Source organism: Ursus arctos, unplaced genomic scaffold, assembly GCF_023065955.2.
Source record: "Ursus arctos isolate Adak ecotype North America unplaced genomic scaffold, UrsArc2.0 scaffold_15, whole genome shotgun sequence".
Lineage (NCBI taxonomy): Eukaryota > Metazoa > Chordata > Mammalia > Carnivora > Ursidae > Ursus > Ursus arctos.
In genome coordinates, this window is record NW_026622819.1 from 49689130 (window position 1) to 49711635 (window position 22506).

Sequence of the window (22506 nt, forward strand, 5' to 3'; positions counted from 1 at the left end):
AATGAATCCCTGGTCATATGCTTTTGAGGCTCATGCTGCAAAGTTTCCTTTCTCACTTTGGTCTAGATTACTATATTGACTTCCCTGGACGTCGAAATTTTGTTGTAACCATAGATGACAATATCAAGGATTTTTATGGCTTTTATGATAATTGCAAATTAGAGCCCACTTCTAGACTTGGGCTCTGAGTTGTCTCTAGAAAAACCTTCCCAGAATGGCATTTTGGAGTTGTGCACCTGAGTTATCGATATGCTCCTTCCTGATATATGCTACTCAAACTTTAGCCCCCGGCGACAAGGGACAGGCACTTTTATTAGAGTGATGCCCCAAAATGATTGCCTAGGAGAAAGTGTGTCCCTGGAGAAACTTGAGGAATTTCTACTCTGAGCCCATGGGCAGAAACTTGATTGGATTCTGCCCAAGACCATACTCAGAGGTGTTCAAGTGTATAATCAAAAAATAAAGGCCAGAGTTCCCTTTGCTGGTGAAGGAAAAAAAAAATACGTCCCATCTTAGAGCAAATTTAGAAAGCTGAATGCTAAACCCTTTCCCCCCCTCTCTGAAAGCTGGAATAGGAGGGCAGTAGGACTCCATCATATTCCAGGATGCTGAATTATCAGGGGGAAAAAACCATACATTTAATCCACAGGCAAATACTGGCCTTGGCTACTATGCACAATTAGGGATGTTACTTTGAAAAATAAGGTGTTTTTTTTTTGTTTTGTTTTGTTTTTAAAATAGAAATAGCAAAGTCATCCTCCAAGAAAACATTCAATCAAATCAAACTTTAAGGAGAAATTAGCAATTCACTATTTTCTCCAAGAAAAGCAAAATATGAACCTCACATTGATAGAAATAAAATATATTAGCTTATTCTCTTTCCTGTCTCACATATGAATGCATATGTCCAATTAGTATAGAAAGAAGCACACTGACATAATTCAAAAATTGAATAAAAACAATACATCATGCCTGCCTATCAGTTATATATTTTTCATGTAATATCAACTGAGGCTCATAAAATTCATCATGTTAATGTGGCTTTGTTGTTATCCTATGATACACTACTTTTCATATTTCCTTTCATTAGGCCAATTGCAACATACACAATGAAAGCACCCTTAAAAAGTCAAACCCAACAAACCCACAAACTAACTCCGCTTGTGCACATAATCCTTTAAGTATTGTTTGCTATGAAAAATACAAAGGTGAATTTCACTGCACCTAAGGAAATGTAGTTCAATCAATCTCTTCAAAGCCTTACTTTGTCTCCTAAGAATATAATCAGGATTTCAGAAACAAGAAAAGCTGGAAAGGACCATTAATCCTTTAAAGAAATGAACAAATCCTTCTTTTGAAATACCCTATTAAATTCAGAAATAAACGTACAGGGAAATGTTGTAGAGACCGCTGACATTGTCTGAGAAGATCAACCTGTTTGCTGGCTTTGTCTGTGCTCTCTGTTAGTATATTTGAATGAATCCCAATCTAACCTACATCGAAGATACTTCTAATTTTGCTAACTTTTCTATTTTGTGGTTGTCTTTTGATTAGATAAACTTAAAAACTTCTTTAGGTCTGCTATCAAAAGCTTGTGAAGTTGGGGAAAAAAAATCTCTCTCACTGGACCTTTTGCCATTCTACAAAATATGTATAAACTAGATGCTGTGTGGGGCTGATAAGGGTCATGCTGCTTTGTGTAATTTTGTTACAACAGTAACTTCTGGATTTTCCCCTCTGCTCTGGATTATTAACCCTTATTTTAACCACCTAGGAAATAGCTTTTTAGAAACATCTCTTGGCCACCATACATGATAATGTTCCGCAGTCCCCAGTTTCTAAATGTCAAAATGGAAGACGTCAGTGTTGACTTCCTATGCTCAAGCAGAGACTGGCCAAATTGGTTACCGAGCCTCTGTCTTCATTCTCCCTATCCTGTTTGAACCACATGAGAACCTTCTAGAATCCAGTGGGAATTACCTTCCCATGACACCATTATCACCTTCAAAAGACAGGCATAGACCATCTTCAGTAAGCATGTTTGCATGGCATTAGAGATAATGTTTCATAAGCACAGTGCCATCTCAACAGCATGCCAACGTTAGAAATGAAGATGGGGAGTATCTGGATATGACCACTTCTCAGCGAAATGAGTGGCAATGCTACTGAGCCCTCTAAGAATATAATTCCCCTCTATATAGCCCGCACACTAAGCAGGTAAAGTGGAACACTGAGACACAGTCTTACCAACACGTGTACAAATCACTTGCATTTTAACTGGAAAACCACAAGGACCTTAGTGTATTCATTACTTAGCAGAAGCAACCCAAATGGTATGAAATGGACCACAGGATAGGCCAGCAACTAAGGTATTTTAGCATCCCTTTTGTCCTGGATTGATGTGTTTTCCAAGTCCTACGTCAGGCTGTACAACTGGTTTGCAGAGGAATCTAGTCCTTGCTTCCCGTGGGAGGCTATGTTTTAGTTCACATAATAAAGCCAATAGACGATGTTGAAGAAGGAAAAAACCACTGGGAAGAATATGCGGGACCACCGATCTATGGCGTTCACATCAGTCAAGTCGGGGATGGTGATTTTCAGTTGGGAGGCGCGTCTCCGCAGGCGGCTTTTCTTTTGTGCCACATGTCGTTCCAGGGCATTTCGGCCGAAACTATGCCTGGGCAAGCCGGCTTTCCGGTACTGGATGCTGGTGGCGTCGTAGGCCAGCATTGTGCTCCTGGGGTCTCCAAGTCCCATTACAGCCTCAGATGTGGCCATTTCGTTTTTTATCTCAAGAGTGCTCAGTAAGATGTTTTCATGTGGGTCCATCTGCAAGGGAGAAGAATCAGAAAAGATGATCACAACGGGAAGCCTTTGTTGGTGCTAATTATGCAAGGCACGGTGATACGTGGTTTAGGTGGTATTTATCAGAGTCGCTGAGAGTACTGGCTTTGAAGCTACATGATCTAAGAGGGATTACAAACAGATATGGCTCATCATTTGACAACCAGCATGGCCCCCAAATCAGCGTATCATTTAGAGCCGTTTGAGATCACGGAAGGTCATCAAGCTGTGCTCTGAGATGAGAATATGGTTTGGTCAAGGCTAGAGTATCACAGTTTAACTATCTCATAAATATCTTGTAATGGGTGTATTTTTTTTCCTAATGGGTATAATTTTGATGCTCAAAAATCAGAGGCACTCTCACATTCACCATTCTAATGATCTTTCAGAAAACCTAGCAATTACCAAGTTGTTTCAAAGTGGCCATTCAAGAGATGAAGAAGGAAGCGGAGCATACTGGCTGGGTGTGTGGCTTTGGGAGCCAGGTGCCTGGGTGTAAATCCTGGTTATACCACTTCCTAGCTAAATGACATTGGGTGAAGTCCTAATCTGAATGGTGACTCCATCACTATAAGCTACACAAGTTTCAGTTTCTCCATCTATTAAATGGTACGACGATGCAACCCTAGAAGATTTCTGTAATGACATCATGATATAACAGACTGTTGCTAGTACCATTTTCATTGTTTCTATTTAGGGGCATACAGAGAAATAGAAGGCATGGCACTCTATAAAGAATTTACAGTTCTGATATGAATACATACAAAATTAAGCTGTGCTAGGTATGAAATAGTATTAAGGGATTCATTACTGGACTGTGGTCACAATAACAGCCTAATTACAGATGAGTTCATGATAAAACTAGAACTAAAAACAGTAGATAACATTTGTTTAGCACCTGCTATATATGCCAGAAACATTTTCATGTAACTTCATTTGATTATGCTTCTTAACACCCACAGTTACACCACCTTAAATTTGCTATGTCAATATAAAGAAGGTAAAAGAAGAGTTTTGAACAATAGAAATTCAGGCATCATGTGACATGCCAAAAAGCAGTAACACTCAGAACAACATGAAACTTGAAAATTAACAGATGGACAAACTGTGCCTGGTAGAGGGGTGAGTGGGGTGAGGGATTGACTTGAGAGGGGAGGGAAGGAGGCAGGATTCAAGAAGAGAACCAGTCCAAAGCTGGCTATACTAAGTGGAATTCTGGGCCCAGGGAGTACAATTAAGGTGGCCTGTAGTCAGGGTGACCCTTTCCTCTCTTGGATGATTTTTTCTTGGCAAAGCTAAAAGTAAAGAATGAATACTGACATTGTGATACCTAAATATTAAATGACCATGTAATGTTTTTGTTTTGTTTTGTTTTGTTAAGGAGAGACTTGTCTGTTTTATTTTTAAGAGCCCTCAATTGCTACAGATAATAAAACCTAGATGCAACACATTATTAATAACAGTACATTTATTTTGGTGGAGAATCAGGATATGCCAATTGCCAGTAAAATCTCTGAAATACAAAATAAAGAAAAAATGGTCAATAGTAGATACTGGTGATATATGGAAGCAAGGGATATAACCAAACACTTAATTGGAAGATAAAATGGTCTGAGCTTCATGAATTATGCAGAAGGCGAAAAGAAGGCTGCTAAGATTATATACTAACAATTAGCTTTCAAATGTGATTTGATGACCCTGTATTATAAATTCAAATCTCAAATCTTTTGAGAAATAGAAGCTATAAAATATGCTAGAACCTAGTAATTGACCAATTAATCTCTGCCCACTGATTAGACGTTTTGTATGTTTGGTTTATGGCAGTATTTTGCTTAGTGGACATATTAAACAAATATATTCTTAAGAATAATTTTTAAAGTTTATAAGACTTGGAAATAAGACCCACTTCTGTCAAGGAAGGGCCAAGTAATGGCTTTAGTAATGGATCCAATGGCCCCAGGGAAGAAAGCAAATATTCAAAGGCATGTACCATGCACTAGGGCTTTGTGGAAACTGTCTCGCTGAAGGCTCACAACCATCTTTTGAAAAGCAATTCTTTCCTAGGTTATCAGTGAAGGTGTTCACTCAATTTCACAAACTCACACATTTACTAGATGGTAGAGCTGGAATTCAACCCTGCTCATCAGAGTACACAGGTTGGGGGAGAGAAGTGTGACTTTACAACATTCAAGGAAAGTGAAGCTGATAGACGAGGGGAAAAGAGCACCCCTCATTATTTCAGGCTGGGTGCTTATTTTCTGTTCCACTATGTTCTGTTCTGCTCTAGGTTAATTTTTATTTTAACTACCTATAAAACAACTGATTAGCAACATTTCTTTGGCCACTATGCATGACAATAGTCAGGAGTCTCCCCCTCTCTAAGCACCGGGACATTTCCTTTTCTACTGAGCGACTGTATTGAGAACAGTTATGAATATCTATCAGACTTGGCTGAGGTAAAAATACAGGTCAATAATAACAAGCATTATAAAAATAACAGGAGCATGGCAACCCTCTTGGATCCCCTCCCTCTTCAGGAGCTTTGTACTGTCACTTTACTGTCACTCAATAAAACTTGCTTTGCTGCCCACCTAAACAAACAACAAACAAACAAACAAACAAACAAGAGTAGTGGACTCTTATTACGGAAACTTGTTCTAAGTTGGATAATCCGTCTGATTTTAGTGGGCTTCTGTTTTGTTATCTATGAAATTCAAGATTTATTAGAGTATTCGTAAAGCTTTATTATTTTTTAATCAAAACTTTAAAAAATATATCTATTGAACATGAGTCTGTGTCTGGCACTGTGCCAAGTACCATAGCCATGGTGGTGAGGAAGATGGCGTTGCTGCTGGTCCCTGTGGCCATCACAGTCTCCAGAAAGAATACTGGACTTGGAGTCAAAAGATTCGAGTTCTGGCTGCTCTGTTTGTTATTTTTGACCTTGGAAAAGTCATTCATTCATTCATTCATTCATTCATTCATATTTTACTTATTTATTTGAAAGAGAGAGAGTGGGGGAGGAGCTGAGGGTAAGAGGGAGGGACAAGCAGAGCCAGGCTGAGGGTGGAGCCCAGTGCGGGGCTGGATTCCAAGACCCCGAGATCACCATTTGAGTCTAAACCAAGAGTCAGATGCTTTACTGACTGGGCCACCTAGGTGGCCCAGAAAAGTGATTTAATCCCTTGGAAGCCAGTTTTCTTCAACTGTAAGAGTAGAGTTTTGAGAGATTAACTGAGACAGGTAGGTGGGAAGGACTTGGGAAACGCAAATGCTACGCAGGCTGAGTGTCATGACAGGTCACGAATGCAGGGGGATACACACGGGTGCTAGTGGGCTGGGAAAACACAGTAAATAGCTATGCCTAAAAAAAAGTATGTTGCTCTTGCAGTGTATGTGGAATAGACACAGGTGATGAGCTTTCTGTAGGTAAGCCTAATCATCTCAGCACTGCCGGAGCTCGAAGTGGGGAGTGACGGTGGTGGGTGAGGTGCACTGAACATACGCACCAGTTTCTAAGGTGCTGCTCCTCAGTGTTGTGCTACCTCAGGATACTTCAACCTCAAAATCTGACTGCCTGTATAGTCTGAAGTAAGGTCATTAACAGTCTAGGAATAAATGAACTTGAATTAAAAAACAAAACAATGCTTTTCCAGAAAACCCTTCCCCTTTACCATGGAGCTGTAAGGTGGAAAGGTATAAAGTATAACCACCTTCATTTCTAATTTATTTCCTAATTAACAGCGACATGGAGGAGTCGGCTCAAGCAGGTTGTAGTTTACAAGGCTGCACCTCAGCCTTAAGCCCTGAGACACTGCTCTGATCACCCCACCTTGTCCTTCTTTGAAAGACCAATGTTCTCACCATATTCTCATGTCCTATCTAAAGCCTTCCAGATAATGCCCACCTTTTTACTCGCCTCCTCAGAAATGAGCTGCATCCTTCCCCTGCCACCACACCATAGAATCCGTTTCCCCAACTTGCTTTGGAGTCACCAGTTCTGAGGAGTTTTTTGTTTTTGTTTTGAGGTGTGCAGTCATGGCCTAATTATCACCTGGAACTGTGTCAGTTTGCTGTTAGAAGGGGAGGATACAGTGTAGTGTTTCCAAGTTATATCTGAACTCACGATCCAGGTTTTGATTCTGGAATGAGCCATTCACCAGCTTTGAGACTACGGGCAAATTATTGAACCTCTCTGAGTTCATTTTTCTTATAGGTAAAGTGGGGGAAAATGCCAATACCAGTCTCCTCCTGTTGTTTGAGAGGCTTAAATACGACAGCACATGCAAACCACTTAGCCCAGCTTTGTACATAGTAAGCACTCAAAAAATCATAAATGATCTTGCTTTTAAAAAGCAATAAATACTCATTAAATGAATATATTTGATCTTCCATTGCCATTTTTTTTTCAAATGCCATGGACTGTATGAACAAACCAGAGCTTTGAATTCAGCACATTATTTAACTTTGCTTTGATTGGTGGCTTGTGTAAAGTGCTGAGAACAATGCTTAGTACAAAGTAAACACTGAATATGTTTTTGTTATAATACATAATACATTTATTAAATATAATAAGTCTAGACTGAGTTACTTCTGAACGTTGAAGTGAGATGAGCAGCAGCTGCCTTTCATTTCATGGGTAGAGAGGGAGTACAGTGTTTGTGGGTTCGCGATCCACCAGCATCCTCCTGACCACCATGGAAAACAGCCCCGAGGCCAGCGTCGAAGAGGGAGAGGTCTCCATTGCTGGTGTGGCAGAGCAGGGAAAGGGCATGGCTTGTCTTTCCTCACGGCCCTTCAACATTCCACCATAATGCTCACCATTATGATCATCGGTTTAATATTGGTCTGCCCCACCAGACTACACTTCTTGGCAAAGGCAGAAACAAGGTCTGTCCTTTCACTGTCGTATCCCCAGCACTTGACATGGTGCCTGGTACATAGTATGCTCAATAAATACTGCTGCCTGGATGGAATTAATTTTGTGACCCTTCGTAACTCAATCCCTTTGTGAGTCACCAATAAGGTGGATTTTGGGGTACTCAGGTGGCTCAGTTGGTTAAGTGTCCGACTCTTGGTTTCAGCGCAGGTCATGGTCTCAGGGTCCTGAGATCAAGCCCCACCGTGGTGCTCAGCACCGATCTGCTTGAGATTCTTTCTCCCTCCTTCTCCCCACCCTTTCCCCCTGCCTCTGCTCTTCCCCCTGTTCCTGTGCATGCACGCTTTCTCTCTCATTGGCTAGGTCTTAAATAAGTAAGTAAATACACACACACACACACATACATACATAAATATAATCCTTTTTAAAAAGTGGACTTAATTTTGCAACACCAGTCTGAAGATTGGAAGTGCACGGAACTACCTCTTGAGTCCCTTTCCTGCTCTATAGCTTCTCCCTCTATTTATATAGGTCTCTTGCTGGGGCATCATGTTCAGGTGCCTGAAATCTGGAAGCAGATTTCCCATAGTGCCCTGGTCATTTACACGATGGATGCTTCATTCTTACCCCAGAGAAGGGAGCTTAGTGAGTAGCCACTAGAAGCCGGACTAATCATTTTACATATTGACCTCTTTCAGTTATTCCTGTGGCCCTAAGGCCCTAAGGCCAGGTACTGATCTCATGCTCAGAAAACAAAGCACAGAGAAGTTAAGAAACCTAACACATGTTTGCACGGTGAATTAGAGGAAGAATTAGAATCTGGTCTTTGTCACTGTGTCATGCTGAGGCACAGCAGAAGCCCCCAAACCCATGTGTACTCTATAGCTCATAAAAGAGGACCGGCCCTCTCAGTGCATGGTAGAGGTAAGTCATCCGAAGGCTTGCAAAATTTTCCTTAATGAGGAATGAACAAGAGTGCCTGCATTTAAATATGTCACAAAGATGACAGCTGATGTAAAAATCTTGTTAACTGCAATGCTTTCACCGAGGTAGAGTAGACATCTGTGGTTTGACTATTCACCAGCCCTACCAGGGACAATTTCTGTCTGGGAATCACCAATCGCAGTATCTCTTTGGTTTGGTGGATGGTATAGTCTGTTTCAGTGGTTTCCAGACTTGAATGTGCATCAGAATTCCTCGGAAAGCCCATTAAAACATAGAGGTCTCTGGGCCCACTCCCAGAGTTCCTGAGTCAGTACGTCTGGAATAAGGCTCGACAATCTGCATTTCTAACAAGCTCGCAGGTGATGCCAGGCTGTTGGGCTGAATTCACAGTTGGAAAGCTATCAGTCTGTTGGAAGTAGCAGAAGGGCATGACTTTAAATGAAGAAGAAGCAGAGGCCTTGAGAAATGAAGAAAAAGCTGAAGTTCTGACCACAGTACACACCACCATGTTGAAAAGCAGCTTTTATATAGAGAGAACATATGTGACTTCCATTTATTATTTTCTGGAGGTAGGCATTGTATTCAAGGCTTTACACAATTGTAATATTTCACCTTGGACAATATCCCTATGAGAAAGTTATTTCTAATATTCTCATTTTGAAAATGAGGAGGTTGAGATTTTTGGATAATTAGTGATCTGACCAGAGTTGCACAGCTGGTATGGAATGTACTAGCACTTCATCTATTTGTTCCAAGGTTCCTATTTCTTTTTTTTTTTTTTTTTTAAAGATTTTATTTATTTATTCGACAGAGATAGAGACAGCCAGCAAGAGAGGGAACACAAGCAGGGGGAGTGGGAGAGGAAGAAGCAGGCTCATAGCGGAAGAGCCTGATGTGGGGCTCGATCCCACAACGCCGGGATCACGCCCTGAGCCGAAGGCAGAAGCTTAACCGCTGTGCCACCCAGGTGCCCCTCAAGGTTCCTATTTCTAATGATCAAACAATACAATACATATCTTGAGACTTCTTCAATTAGGAGTTCTGTCTTGAAATGCCATCTCTGTATCAGGGTGTATTAGGTGCAGACATTCCAGAAAATGGAACAAATAGCAACTGTCACGTGATTTAGCTAATCTTCGAATTTGGGTCTCCACACCAACCTTTCCAGGCTTGCCCAGGTGGATTTCCTAATAGCCTTTTTCTTCACTTCAGCAGTGAGACCCAGGAGAAAACACTAAACTGTCCTTTTTCTGATTAGGAAATTAACAAGAACTAGCGTCCCTTTAACCAGAAAGATCATGTAGCAATCTCTATTGCTCTGGAAAACATAACAAAATATTTATCAAATTTTCATGTCTTGGCATTTTTACTTACTCAAGCTGTGAGAAATTTGTAGGTAGTAGTTAAAACAAGAGAGAGAAGGAAGCAAAAGCAAATGAAGGGGAAGAAAGACCAGTGAACAGACTGTTATTCTCTGCAGATAAATTGCCTTTGCAAGAGCTATGCCGAGGCCTTGCTCTAGTCCAAGCATTTACACTATTTGCTTTCTCATCTTGAACTTTAACTCCCAAGTGTCCCTTCCTGAAAACAAGGGTTTTTGGAGAGGCCCTAGTAAGCAAACCAGTGTGAATAAAGTCTCTTGTTTCCCATTCAACAACCCATCTGAAAATTGTGCTTTACTGGGAGTTATTTTGCTTATCAATCAAGAAGGAAGTGCTGAAATTTTGGGAAACAGACTATTTACTCCAGCATTCCAGAGCTTCCTATGAATGATCCTCTGTGAACAAGGCAGTTTGCATACTGATTGAATCAGCCATTCTATTGGATAGAAGGTTGGACTTCTCTGCTGACTTATTTCCCAGACTGACCAGTGTGCTGATGGTTCAAACAAGGGTAAATTCATGTTAAACGTTTGGATTCAGAGGTTTTCTCTTCCTTCTTTCCGTTCCTCATCCCAACATTTTTTTTCCCCATCAAGTAACAGAACATGCTTTGGTTAACAGAGTTTCATTTTGCTTAAAATATACCACGTTAAACAATGACGAGTGGAACTTATTTTTATATAATTTGTTAATTCCAGGTCTAGTTTCACGTTTCTTGCTCCCTTTTCTGCACCTTTCCCAATGACAGGTGTGTCCGCTGGAAGAATGTCCTTGTCCCATAATCTTATACAGAAAAACAAATCACATCCCTCAGCAGCCCAGCAGCATTGCATGCTTATCTTGGGAAGTGAGAATGGGGCTATTTTAAATCTCAGTTCACCACTCATATCATCAAGAGAAGAGTGAGAAATTGCAGAACTCCAAGAAATCCTAGCTCTGCAATTTCCAATTGCTGTGACTAGTTGGGTAGGAGATCTTGTTTTATCTTCCATGAAATGACACTGTGACCTGAGTAACTTGAAATGTTAAGGCAATGAATGGTTAACCCTCTGGGAATATCCAAAGCACTCTTTCCACAGGAAAAACACTCAGAAACCACCTAACACGCATTTGGTATTCTAAGAGGTGAAAGAAAGTTCACCCAACTAGAATATGAAGTGGAGATTCTAAGAAAGCAAGAAAAGGCTAATATCTTTGTCGAATCCCTCCACCAAAGTAAATGGGGAAATAGTAACCAAATATGGAGTTCAGATCTGGAACATAAATACAGGAAAATACTGCTGAACTACCCAGGAAGTTGCAGGAGGGTGGTCGTTTTAAAAAAAAAAAAACTGTAGGAAAAAAAAAAAAGGGACTGAGATTTCTACTCTTTTTTTATTCTGTTATGCTATAGTGAAGTGTTTGAAATCTCACAACCACATTACGAGGGTAGAGTTAGTCCTATCAGCATTTTGTAAACAACCCTTCCCATCAAAATCCAGAAGTTCATAGGTAGCTTAAAGTTTATTAAATATTTAAGCAATCATTTAAATTTATGTTAGCAGATTCAAATCTTGTGCTTTCTCTACTAAATAGTTTCACATGAGGAGAAGTATTTATGGAAAGGATATGGGTAGGTCTAGTTATTCCTGTTTAGTTTTTCAATTCTTAATTTTTCATAGGTAGATCACATGAGCACATATCTCAAGGTTTGCTTAGTCAACTGATTCCCTGTTAAGGAAATCCTACTCTATAGTCATCACAAAGTGGAAAGTTTCTGCTCCAGACACACACACACACAAATCCATTGGGCCAAATGGGTGAATCAAGTGAGCTCAGTGAGGTTTTAAGCTATTACTTCAAATGATACTGCAGTTTTTAGAAGAAATAAGAAGTATACCTCGGGAACAGAAAGAGAAGAATATGATGTTTTTCTGTAAAGGACCCCAGAAGATAAGGCTTTTCTAAAAATTGTGATTAATACAGGATCACGAGTGAGAAGACCTTCAGCAAGCATGAGCTGCCAAGAGGCTTCTACTCTTTTTGGTGCTTCTCATATGCCCCTTTCATCACCCACAAGCAGACTGGAAAGAACACTGACTTCAGCAATGAGAGCCAGTTCTAATCCTGGCTTGTTCTGGGCCTCAGTGTTCTTTCTTGCTCTAGGAAGTCTAGGTGGACCTAGGATAGCCTTTGCTAACCCTCTCCACCAGGTTAAATCCTCTATTACCAACAGAGCCCTCGTTTCACCCATGATAGCAAACACGTAAGCAGAGATTGTATCTTATTGCTTATATATTCCTAATGCTGACCACTAGAGTCAATACAAAGTAAGTATTCAAAATAAAACTTGCTAGGGGCACCTGGGTGGCTCAGTCGTTAAGCGTCTGCCTTCCGCTATGGGCGTGATCCCGACGTTACAGGATCGAGCCCCACATCAGGCTCCTCTGCTAGGAGCCTGCTTCTTCCTCTCCCACTTCCCCTGCTTGTGTTCCCTCTCACTGGCGTCTCTCTCTGTCAAATAAATAAATAAAATCTTTAAAACAAAACAAAATAAAACTTGCTAAATGGAATTACTAGAGGGTTAGACTAAGTCTAGGATCACACATTCAAATCTGGCTAGGGAGATCATATAAGAATGTGAAGCAGGTGTAATGGTTGCCTTTGTAGTGAACTAGACTAAAAAATACAGGCCTGCCTGAAGGACATTTAAATCCAAATTTTTAAACATCACCATAGTGATCAAAATCACATCTAGGGGCTCAGCCCATGGGCTGCTACATCAGTCATTGTAGGTATAATTTATAAAAACTTTGCCTTTCAGTTCCATTTAATCTATAATTATGAACTGCTTTATTGCTTTTTAAAAAAATTCATAGCATAACATAGGAATAATGCATAGGGAAAATCTATCTAGCAAAAATTCTATAGTCCTGGAGCTTCCTTCAAAACTGTAGGAAATACAGTTGAACATAATTAAAAAAAAAAAAAAAGAAAAAGAAAAAGAAAAAATATATGGAAAAAACAAAACAGAACAAAAACTGTGATCTATATCCAGTGCTAATATTATATTTGTTTTCCTAACCATGTAGGATGCTGCTGTGAAAAATTCTGCAGTATCTCTCTGTTCTTGAACATTCTAAGTAGCCTCCTTAATTTTTTGTGGCTTAATCTCTTCGATGCCTTTTACTTTCACAGAATCAAATTTATCTCTCTTGGAAAATGATTCTTTTCTATATATTGTTAATTTATGTGGAATTCATTAAGAATGATATGTAAATGACAGATCATGTATTTTTAAAAATAGTATTTGGTTTGAGATTGAAGGATGCATGCTATGTTTAGGGGAAATGAGACTACATTCAAATTGCTACATTTAATAATAAAGTAAAATTAATAAAAAATATGATGAATTGACTTATTTCTTTTGGAAGGTTGACAATTCTCTCTGGGTTCCTCTTCTTAATTTAAAAGATAAAGCTACTAGTTTCAGCTAAAGCTGAAAATGAGGAGTCATTTTTATTGTATGGAAAAAATATAAAAGATAGGAATCATATTAAAATTCTCTGAAGCTGGAAAAAGTGAAGGAAACTGTATTTTCAATCTATTAATTTTAATTTACTTTGGTTCCATCCAAAGGAGGGACTTGCCTTGAATTACTATAGGTCCTCAGGATGTGTGGAATGGAGCCAAGTTTGAAATGACCTTACATAAGCCCAGAGTCTTATTTTGATAAATTTCAGAGGTAGATGTGAGAACTTGCCCACCCAATCCTGATAATTCAAAGACGTTTTACCACCTGGAAACTCATGAGGGTCCTGAGAGGTAAAGGTTTGTTCCGGTTCAATTTCCACCTGAATAATTGACTCAAGTCCCGAGCTGGAGAGAAAAAAATGGATCTAATCTTTTTATTAGCTGGTTCATACAACTCAAAGCATTATGGGTGATGACTTGCTCAAGATTTTTAGACACACCATGTAACTAGTAATTCACAATTTCCCAATCCATTTTTAACTAATATCATAGAGGGCATTTGTTTTGGTTTCTTTCTGCAACGCTGGAAAAACACGAGTCAAGTGTTTCTAATGCACAGGGAGAGGGAGAGGGAGAGGGAGAAAAATGGATAAACTTCAGCAAAAGAGGAGCTACATTTTCCCTCTGGGGCTTACACATGTTGTCAAGGGTGATACCAGTGCATGTTCCTCAGGGGGAAAAGGGGTGGCTTTTCTAGCTTCCAAAGTGAATAAAAATGTGGCAATTAATCAGGTCAAATTTCAAGACTTACTGGTAGGTTATATTTGCTTAAAGGTTGTGAGCCATGATTATCCCAGGTCATTGGGACACCCATGGTTTTCTCTTGTTACTGGGTTTTGAAACACAACCTTGTCCCATAAGCTATGAGGAGGAGTTTGGTCATACAGAGCCACCCATTGCTATTTCTTCATTTCTGTGTCAGAGGGAAATTACCATCTGCTTCTATCTGTCATCTAGAAGCAAAGAAGTCAAGTTTTAGTTTCTGTCCTCCTTAGTCAAGGCACCAATGTTTTAATGCAGTTAAAAATCTGATAGTTCCCTCCCCCTGTAAGATATTGACTCAAAAAAAGAGAATTAGTCTACTCTAACCAAACAAAAACAAACCAGCTAGCCTATAATCTGCTCCACTCTTATGTATTAGAGACACTTTCTCCTTCTACAGAACATTACCCCCTGCCTCCTATTGTTTTTCATTTCATTTGGCTAAGACGCCAGAAAGCTGATCTAATGCAGACCAGATAGGCAGGATTCCAGTGAACATGTAGCAAAAGGGTAACAGAAAGAAACATTCAGCTCCACAGAGATGCCGGGAACACAGCCAGTGACCTTTGCTTCTATGCATTTAGAGTTTAGTTTGGTTCTTAAATGGCAGGGGGCATGAAAGTGGCGCTGAAATGGGTCTCTAGAACAGAGGTGGGCTGGATGGGGAGGGTACATGGATTCATACTGGTTACCAAATCCTATGAGTGGGAGTTGAGACACATATTTAGCACTAAAGAGCAATGGATCTAGTAACTGCTTAAAAAAAATGCACTAGTGAACAGTGACTCAGCAGTAATTAAAAAGTGATGTAGTCCAAATAACTCAAAGTGTGTACTTGTAAGCGTGCACCCACTGTATACAACAAAAGCAAAATAACTGATAAAAGCAGTATGATTACAGAAAAATGTATTCATAACAAATATGAATGGCAAATATCTAATTACAACAAAAGTATTTATAAACTCCACACAGCTTCTTAGGACCATGGAATTTCTAACCTTTGTGTCATTAGATAATAGGGAGTAGGGGATCCATATTCAGCCTTCCTTACTCCTACATATTTGCATCTTTCACAGCTCAGTTCGAAAATGTTCCTTCTACTGGGGAGTGTTCCTGGGTCATACCGCACTCCGTCAGGTTCTCATAGCAATGAAGACATTTCCCTCACTGCCTTTATTTTTGCTTATGTATTATTTCCATAGACATTTGTTGAAAGTGTATCCTCCCTTTAAGATGTGGTCCCTGTGAGGGCAAGGAGCACGTTGGATAGGGACTCAAGAAGTATCAATTAAATTAGCAGGTAATACTTGCAGTCAACATTTAGTGGGCTTACATACTATATTCCAGGGAGTTATGAGCACGCTCTGTGGATTATGGCACGCATTCTTCACCACACTCCTTTATGGTAGGTTCTCTTATGAACAACTCTCATTTCTGAGATAAGCCTGCTGAGACTAAAAATTTAAGTCACTTGCAGAAAGTAACGGAGTGAGTAAATAAGGGATCTGGAATGTGAACCCAGACAGTCTCATTCAGAGTCATCACACTGAAGATCGATGGTATGCCAGGAGTTACATGTTCCCTTGAGACAGTAAAATTCCCTCTTGTTTTGAGGGGGAGACATTTAGGAATATGAGCATGCACCGTGCAGCTGAAGGAACGGTGACAAGAATGGGGCAGGGCAGTGGGCAAGTAAGAGATTATGGCCTGAGCTCGGAGCTGCCGGGGGTGGGGGTGGGGTAAATGTGGCACTGGGCCTTTATAAAGAGAGAGTCAGGCTTATCAGGCGGGAAGAGAAAGAAAGTGGGAAGGTAGGGGGACTTTGTCTACACATTATATTCAGTAAGTACCACGTTAGACAGCTTGAGGGATCTCTTTTACCTCTGGACCTTTCCTGCTAACTTTGATTTGACTTCATTTTAGGAAGAGCCACTTTGTGAAATGAGAGGGACTCATGTTAGATTTTAAAATAAGCTAGTACAAATATCCAAACTCTTCACCTATAGACTGTAGGCACTCTCAGGGTAAACCTATAAGCATTCACTTTCTCTTGGGTTGAGGCATCAATGGGCTCTGAAGCCACACTGCTTGGGTTAGAAGCAGACTGGGTTAAAGGAAAGGTCACAAAGCTCTGTGATCTTCGGCAGGATATTGAACCTTTCTGAGCCTCAGTTTTCTCAACTGTAAAATAGGTAGAACGGTGTCTGCCTTACTGGGTGGTCATGAGGATTAAATGAGAGAATTCACATAAAGTACCTAAAAGAGTGCCCTATATGATAAACTCACGGAACGGTAACTTTAATTAGAGAAGAGAAAGTTCTAAGTCAGGGACGGGTGAGGGAGGCAGAGGCACTGGAGAGCACATAATAAAGATAATGTGGAAGACGTCGTGAGACATTAGATAGAAATAAAGGAATTGAACTGGCGTCACATCATGGACAGGAGAGGTTGGGGACGGTAAACCAGTTTTTGAATTAAAACAGCCGTGGAAGTAGTGGCAGAGGACCACACACAGCACTTGCTCAATTACTCTTCAAAAAATGAATGAACACAGCAAGACACCTGTGCCACTCTCTGCGGCAGCCCTTGGGCAGGGAGCTTCCTGTTGGTTTGGGCTGTGCGAATCTTCTCGTTTCAGTCGTCTGGAAAGCGTCTAATGCTGAGACCTCATTATTCACAGGCCTACTAAAAGTAACTGCAAATAATATTTCTTCCTAATGCTTAATTTTGTTTAGTTCTTCATCCTTATAGTGGGCAGAGGCAAGGGGTGACTCAAAGTGTTCCATTTTGTTGTTTGCCAACAGGATCAGTAAAATTTGGGGAAGGGAGAGCTTGCACCCATCAGCAAAGCTAAAGTTTTTGGATTAATTTCTGTCTTCTCTTACTTCCCCAATTAAATGCATTTATAATGAGAGCTTCATTACAATGTAGAGATGATATGAAATTACATTTTGGAGATCATCTTTCTGCAGCACTATCTTAAATTTAAATTGTAGATAAGAACATATATATAGTTAGTTAAGGCTTGAAGGGATGAGTTTTGAAATCAGCTTTGTATTCTAGCTTCTATTCTGTGCCCTTGGTCAAGTTCCATAGCTTAGCTGAGTCTCAGGTTGCTCATCTTTAAAATAAGTTATATCACCTCATCTTTAAAATGAAAGCACACTATGTGATGGTTTGTTTTAAGCTGGGGACAAGAGACTTAAGGAACCTACCATCATGTCTGGCACACAATTAGGTGTGTAACAAAAGGTAACACTCCTACAATACTTACAACTTTAACATTGCTCAACTGGGAAAGAAAATGCAAATTCACTGGTTTACATAGGTAGGTAAAACTAATTCTTTGTATTTCCCCATTAGCCTGTGCAGCGGATTGTGGTTGAATCTATCCCACCCGTTGTAACAATGGGAAAGAGTGATTCTCTGTGCCAGATGTGGGCCTGATTGCTATAAACCAGTCTCAGTATTCCCCCCTCCCCTTACCAGGGATTGGTTCAGGAATCGGAAGGCATAAGGCAACTGAATCAATGAAAAGAAAGGGAAGGTTTATTGGAGGCTTTGGGGTTAAAAAAAAAAAAAGTCCTCATCTTTCCTTCTGGATGTGAATAAAGAAACATGGAGTCTTGTTGCTGCTGGCAGCCCAGAACAAGATATCACTGACAAGATTTAAGCTGGCTTGCTTCATCTCTCTCTCTCTCTTTCTCACTTCCCATGTCTCTACGCATGCTTTGCACAGACCAGATGCATTAAAGGTGGGTAGAAAATCAAAAAGGTATCATTAGTAAAATTCAAAATAGTAATTTCAATAATTTCAGATAAAATTCAACCCATGATAATAGGAAGGTCATGTATTATTCATATATATTTTATATATGTAAGTATACATATATATATGTTTATATCTATATAAAATATAGATATATAGAAATATAGAGGCAGTTTTCCAAAAACAATAATCCTGTAAGAATAAAGTGATCCTACAGTAATTTTAATAAAATCCCCTAGATTTATTTAAGTTACTTATGTTTTATCAGATGGCTCTCATGTCTTCTATTTCATTGCCTCTACAACGTCAGAAGGAATTCGAAAGGCCTGAGAAGGCCTCATCTCACAGATTAACAAAACTAAGATACAGAGAAATTCTTTTCCCAAAGTTGCAGAACTTTTCAAAGGCTGAATTCGACTCAGTGTCTTGGCTTCTTGACTCCGAATTGCACTCTGTGGCTTGCTCTGCCAATGACAGAGCTGAGGAAAGATATTTTAAAACAGCTTCACATGCAATCTGCGATTAAATTGTGCAACTCAGAAGCCTAGGTTTCAGTTCCAGCTTCAGTTAGTCCCAGCTCCACCACTAACTAGCTTATATGATCCTGAGGAATTTACTGACATTTTTGGGTTTCCGTGTCTGCATATAAAAATGAGACATCACAAGAAAAAAAATGTACCATGATGGATGTTAACTGAACTTATCATGACAATCATTTTGATACACACACACACACACACACACACACATATACACACACAAATAATCATGTTGCAAACCTAAAACTAATATAATGTTAGGTCAATTATACCTCAATATTTAAAAAAGGAAATAAAAAATGAAACTATAGGTAAAAGGAAGTATTAATTAAAAACAACAAAAATTTATGTTGAGGTGAAGTTTCCTATCCTTACACCTGAGAGAGGCACAAACCAGGCAAATGGACCAGCCGGTCCCCGAGTCAACTACAGAACCTTCAGTCTAGTTCTGAAGGCAGCAACCACTACTCCTTCAGGGTTGGAACTCATTTGCATTCCCTGGGCTAGCTCTTTGCTCTTGAGTGTGGTCCAGAGACCAACAGCTTTGGCATCACCAGGAAGTTTGTTAGAAGTGCAGAATCTCAGGCCCCACCCTACACCTGCAGAATAGCAACCCGCACTTGAGCAAGATATGTAGCCAGCTTTTATGCACACTAAAGATTGAGAAGTACCAGGCGACATCATCTCTTAGACCCCTTCAAGTTCTCAAAGTCACTGACTGTAGAACTAAAAAAAACAAAAGGAATTTTTTAAGGATCTAGGGTAGATCTCCAAGTCTGCTAAACCAGGTCTTCAACATCTATACGGTAAAGGGGTAGAGGAGTTCGTTGGTAATTTTTTGTTCTCCCTTTTCAGAATGCTGAATTAATCACGATCAAGGCACCAACTAAACCCCAGGGGGAGAGTGAACTGGAGAGGGAGCAATTAAATCCACTTCAATCAGGGAACCCTGTACAACGGTGGCCGACAGTCCTGTACATTTAGTCAATTACATGGTGAATTACTACTGCAGTGAGAATTTGCCAAATGCACCATCCACTCTCACAATACAACGCTTGTTGGGAGACTGCTATTAATCTGACACAGCCTTATCAAACTTCTCTCTGTTCCATTTTAACACCAAATGACCCTTGGCTCTGAGATCTGCAGATGATGGTAAACTTTACAAAATGCAGGCTATAGGTTGAATTAAGAAATGAAGAAAATTATGAATTTAGGGAGATAAGAAAGAACATCAAATCTAAGCTGATGCTTTGCCAAAGAACAAAATATCAGCTAGACTCTGTGTTAAATATTGAAAGCCCTCAGATGATGACGATGATGATAATAATCATAATCATAATAATAAAAGACCTGAGTTATAATAATAATAAAAGACCTGAATAATAATAATAATAATAATAATAATAATAATAATAATAATAATAAAGATCTGAGTTCAAATCCCAGGTTTGCAACTTACTAAGCTGTGTGACTTAATATGTTATTTCTCTCTGGACCTCAGTTTTTGTCATCAGTAAAATTTTAGAGGACTGTAAGGGTATCTAGTAACTCAACAAGCTTCAAGCTTTCATAAGCATTAGAATCACTTGGAGAATGTGCTAAAATTTAAATTTTTGGGTCATCAGAAATTCTGATTCAGTAAATCCAGGAATGGGCTGGGGTTCTGCATTTTTTAAAGTATTGGTGATTCTGATGTTGTGGTCTGAGGATGGCCTCCTATAAAATGCTACTATGGGGCAGGGCAGTGGATGGTAAAAATTCAAATAAAGCTCTTGTCAACTCTTGGTAAATGTTAGTTTTTTAGAAATATTACTAGTAGTTCAGAAGTATTTTGTTCAATGTTACATAGGGTAGGAGCCAGGATGGAACAATTTCCAATGCACCAGAATGGTTTCCTGTTTACTAATATTTGTCAGAGTACTTTGTTGAAAAAAGCAAGGGATTGAGGAAAGGTGCAGATCAAATTATTATGTATTGTCAAGTCAAGAAGTGAAAAGCAGTGCTGCACAATGGGCAGGTTACACAGGTTATTCCGTGTCACACAGGTTACACAGAATTAGGGTCTTTGTTATTTAATTGCTGTGTGTCCGCAGACTAGTCAATCTATCTCTCTGGGTATCAGTTTCTTCATTTATAAAATGAGAAGATCAATTCACATTCTTTCAAGGGTTAAAATACCGTTGTTCTGTCATAGCCATGTATATCGGCAGGGCAGAAGGGCACTTTGCTCTTTTTTTTGCCCCTGAGACAGACTGTCCTTTTTACTCTGTGAAGCTTTTCCAGAACACGCATTTAAAGTTAACACCTCAGTAGCAAGAAACTCAGTAGCATGCATCATGTGTACTATGTACTATTCATTCTGATTCTGTCATACAATTTGAAAGAATATTATAGAGGCAGTGGACTGTTTCATCCCACTGACAGAGACAGTGCTTCATTTAGAAACAAATCTTGAGAAATGGGGAAAGTCAAGAGTTCTGCCCTTGCAATCCTTTTCATGATAGACATCAATTTTGAGGTTAGTGCTTAAGAAATGCTGGCTTTCCAAGTACTTCCTCAAATTACCTCCTGCAATCCTTAAAACTATCTTTTAAGGGTACGACAGTCATCCCCATCTTACAAACTCGGAAACTGAGGCTCAGAGAGCTTTCTCAGGCTGACATATCTAACAAGTGAGAATGACAGGGCTTAAACTCAGGACGGTCTCAAATTCGGAATCGAGTCGGTTTGATGAGCTAGGTGTGCCTGTGCTCTGAACAGCTGTGGTACTCTCCAAGAGCAATAATTTGATAAACCTGCTGAGTGATCAGCACATCTGTGATGTTTCTTCTAAATCTTGTCCCTTGTGAGAAAAGTTTAATGCTATCCTACAGCTGGCTGCCGCGACGGGAGCAACGCGTATCCGAAAGACTCTCACAGGAATGGGGCCCATGTTGTTGGCGTCAGGGGACCAACGCTCTCAGCTGCTGAAGTGAACAACCCTGACGTGGTGAAGAAATGTGAAATGCCCCGGAAAGCAGTATTCACTGTGGAGGACTCTTACTGCAGTGCGCTCTCAGGGTGGCACCTGGGCTAGCAGGCTTGAGCTCCAGGATTCAGAGATGCTTACCCTGCTGTAGGGAGTCAGAGCAGTACCTGGGACTCAGTGGAAGAAACTGGCTATGGGGTCTTTGAAGCTGGTCCAGCTTCCAGGAATTTTCTGCAGCAGAAGCTAGCAGTAGTATTGAGAGGCAAAGAGACAGCTTGTTTATTGCTGAGGGAGACTTCAAAATTATGTCAGGTTCCATTTTCGTTATGTCTCTCTTGGTGCTCTTTGCCAAAAATCAAAGAAGCATCCAGCAATTCTGTAAACCTCTTCTCAGCAGAGGCCATAAAAAATTCCTAATTTCTTTAGGAACACAAGACTTGCTGGAGGTACTTTACTTGTTTTGTTTTGCTTTTTAACAATTTAATATTAATAGAAAGATGGTTAATAAAAATTTAATGCCAGTCCTTAATTCCCAAAGCTGCCCAAGGAACACACAGTTTTCTATTTTTCAACAATTCATCTTTCCAGAGTTTTCTCAGAAATAATTGTACTCATGATACTACGACTGTTACCACATTTCCTAAAATCTGATTTTAGGAAATTTAGTAACTGCAAAATACACCATTAATTTATTGGCGGGTTTTTATAATGGACAATAGGAAAGAAATTACATGTTTTCAGTATAGGTAAGTATCATACTAACTTAAGGAGCTCTTCAGAAGTGAAGCTTTGTCTTAAAATTGAAAACCATTGCATGTCTTTCCTTAAAGACTATGTTAATATTCCACAAGGTGGGCTTGACTTCCAGTACTGATCTAACAACATGGTAGTAGCATATTAGC

General features: G+C 39.8%; 1 protein-coding gene across 3 annotated transcripts in view; it reads right to left on the reverse strand.

Annotated features, from left to right (window-relative positions):
- Nucleotides 1-708: 708 nt before the first annotated feature.
- GABRB2 (gamma-aminobutyric acid type A receptor subunit beta2) overlaps nucleotides 709-22506 on the reverse strand; it is a 231442-nt gene continuing 209644 nt past the window's right edge. For 2 of the 3 annotated variants that reach the window (XM_044388486.3, XM_026510916.4), the window contains exon 10: nucleotides 2482-2829. In XM_044388486.3, coding sequence (XP_044244421.1) covers nucleotides 2482-2829 — 348 coding nt within the window. Of the gene's footprint in view, nucleotides 2830-22506 lie in introns of all 3 variants that reach the window. The other variant, XM_057312398.1, reaches the window with a different exon arrangement.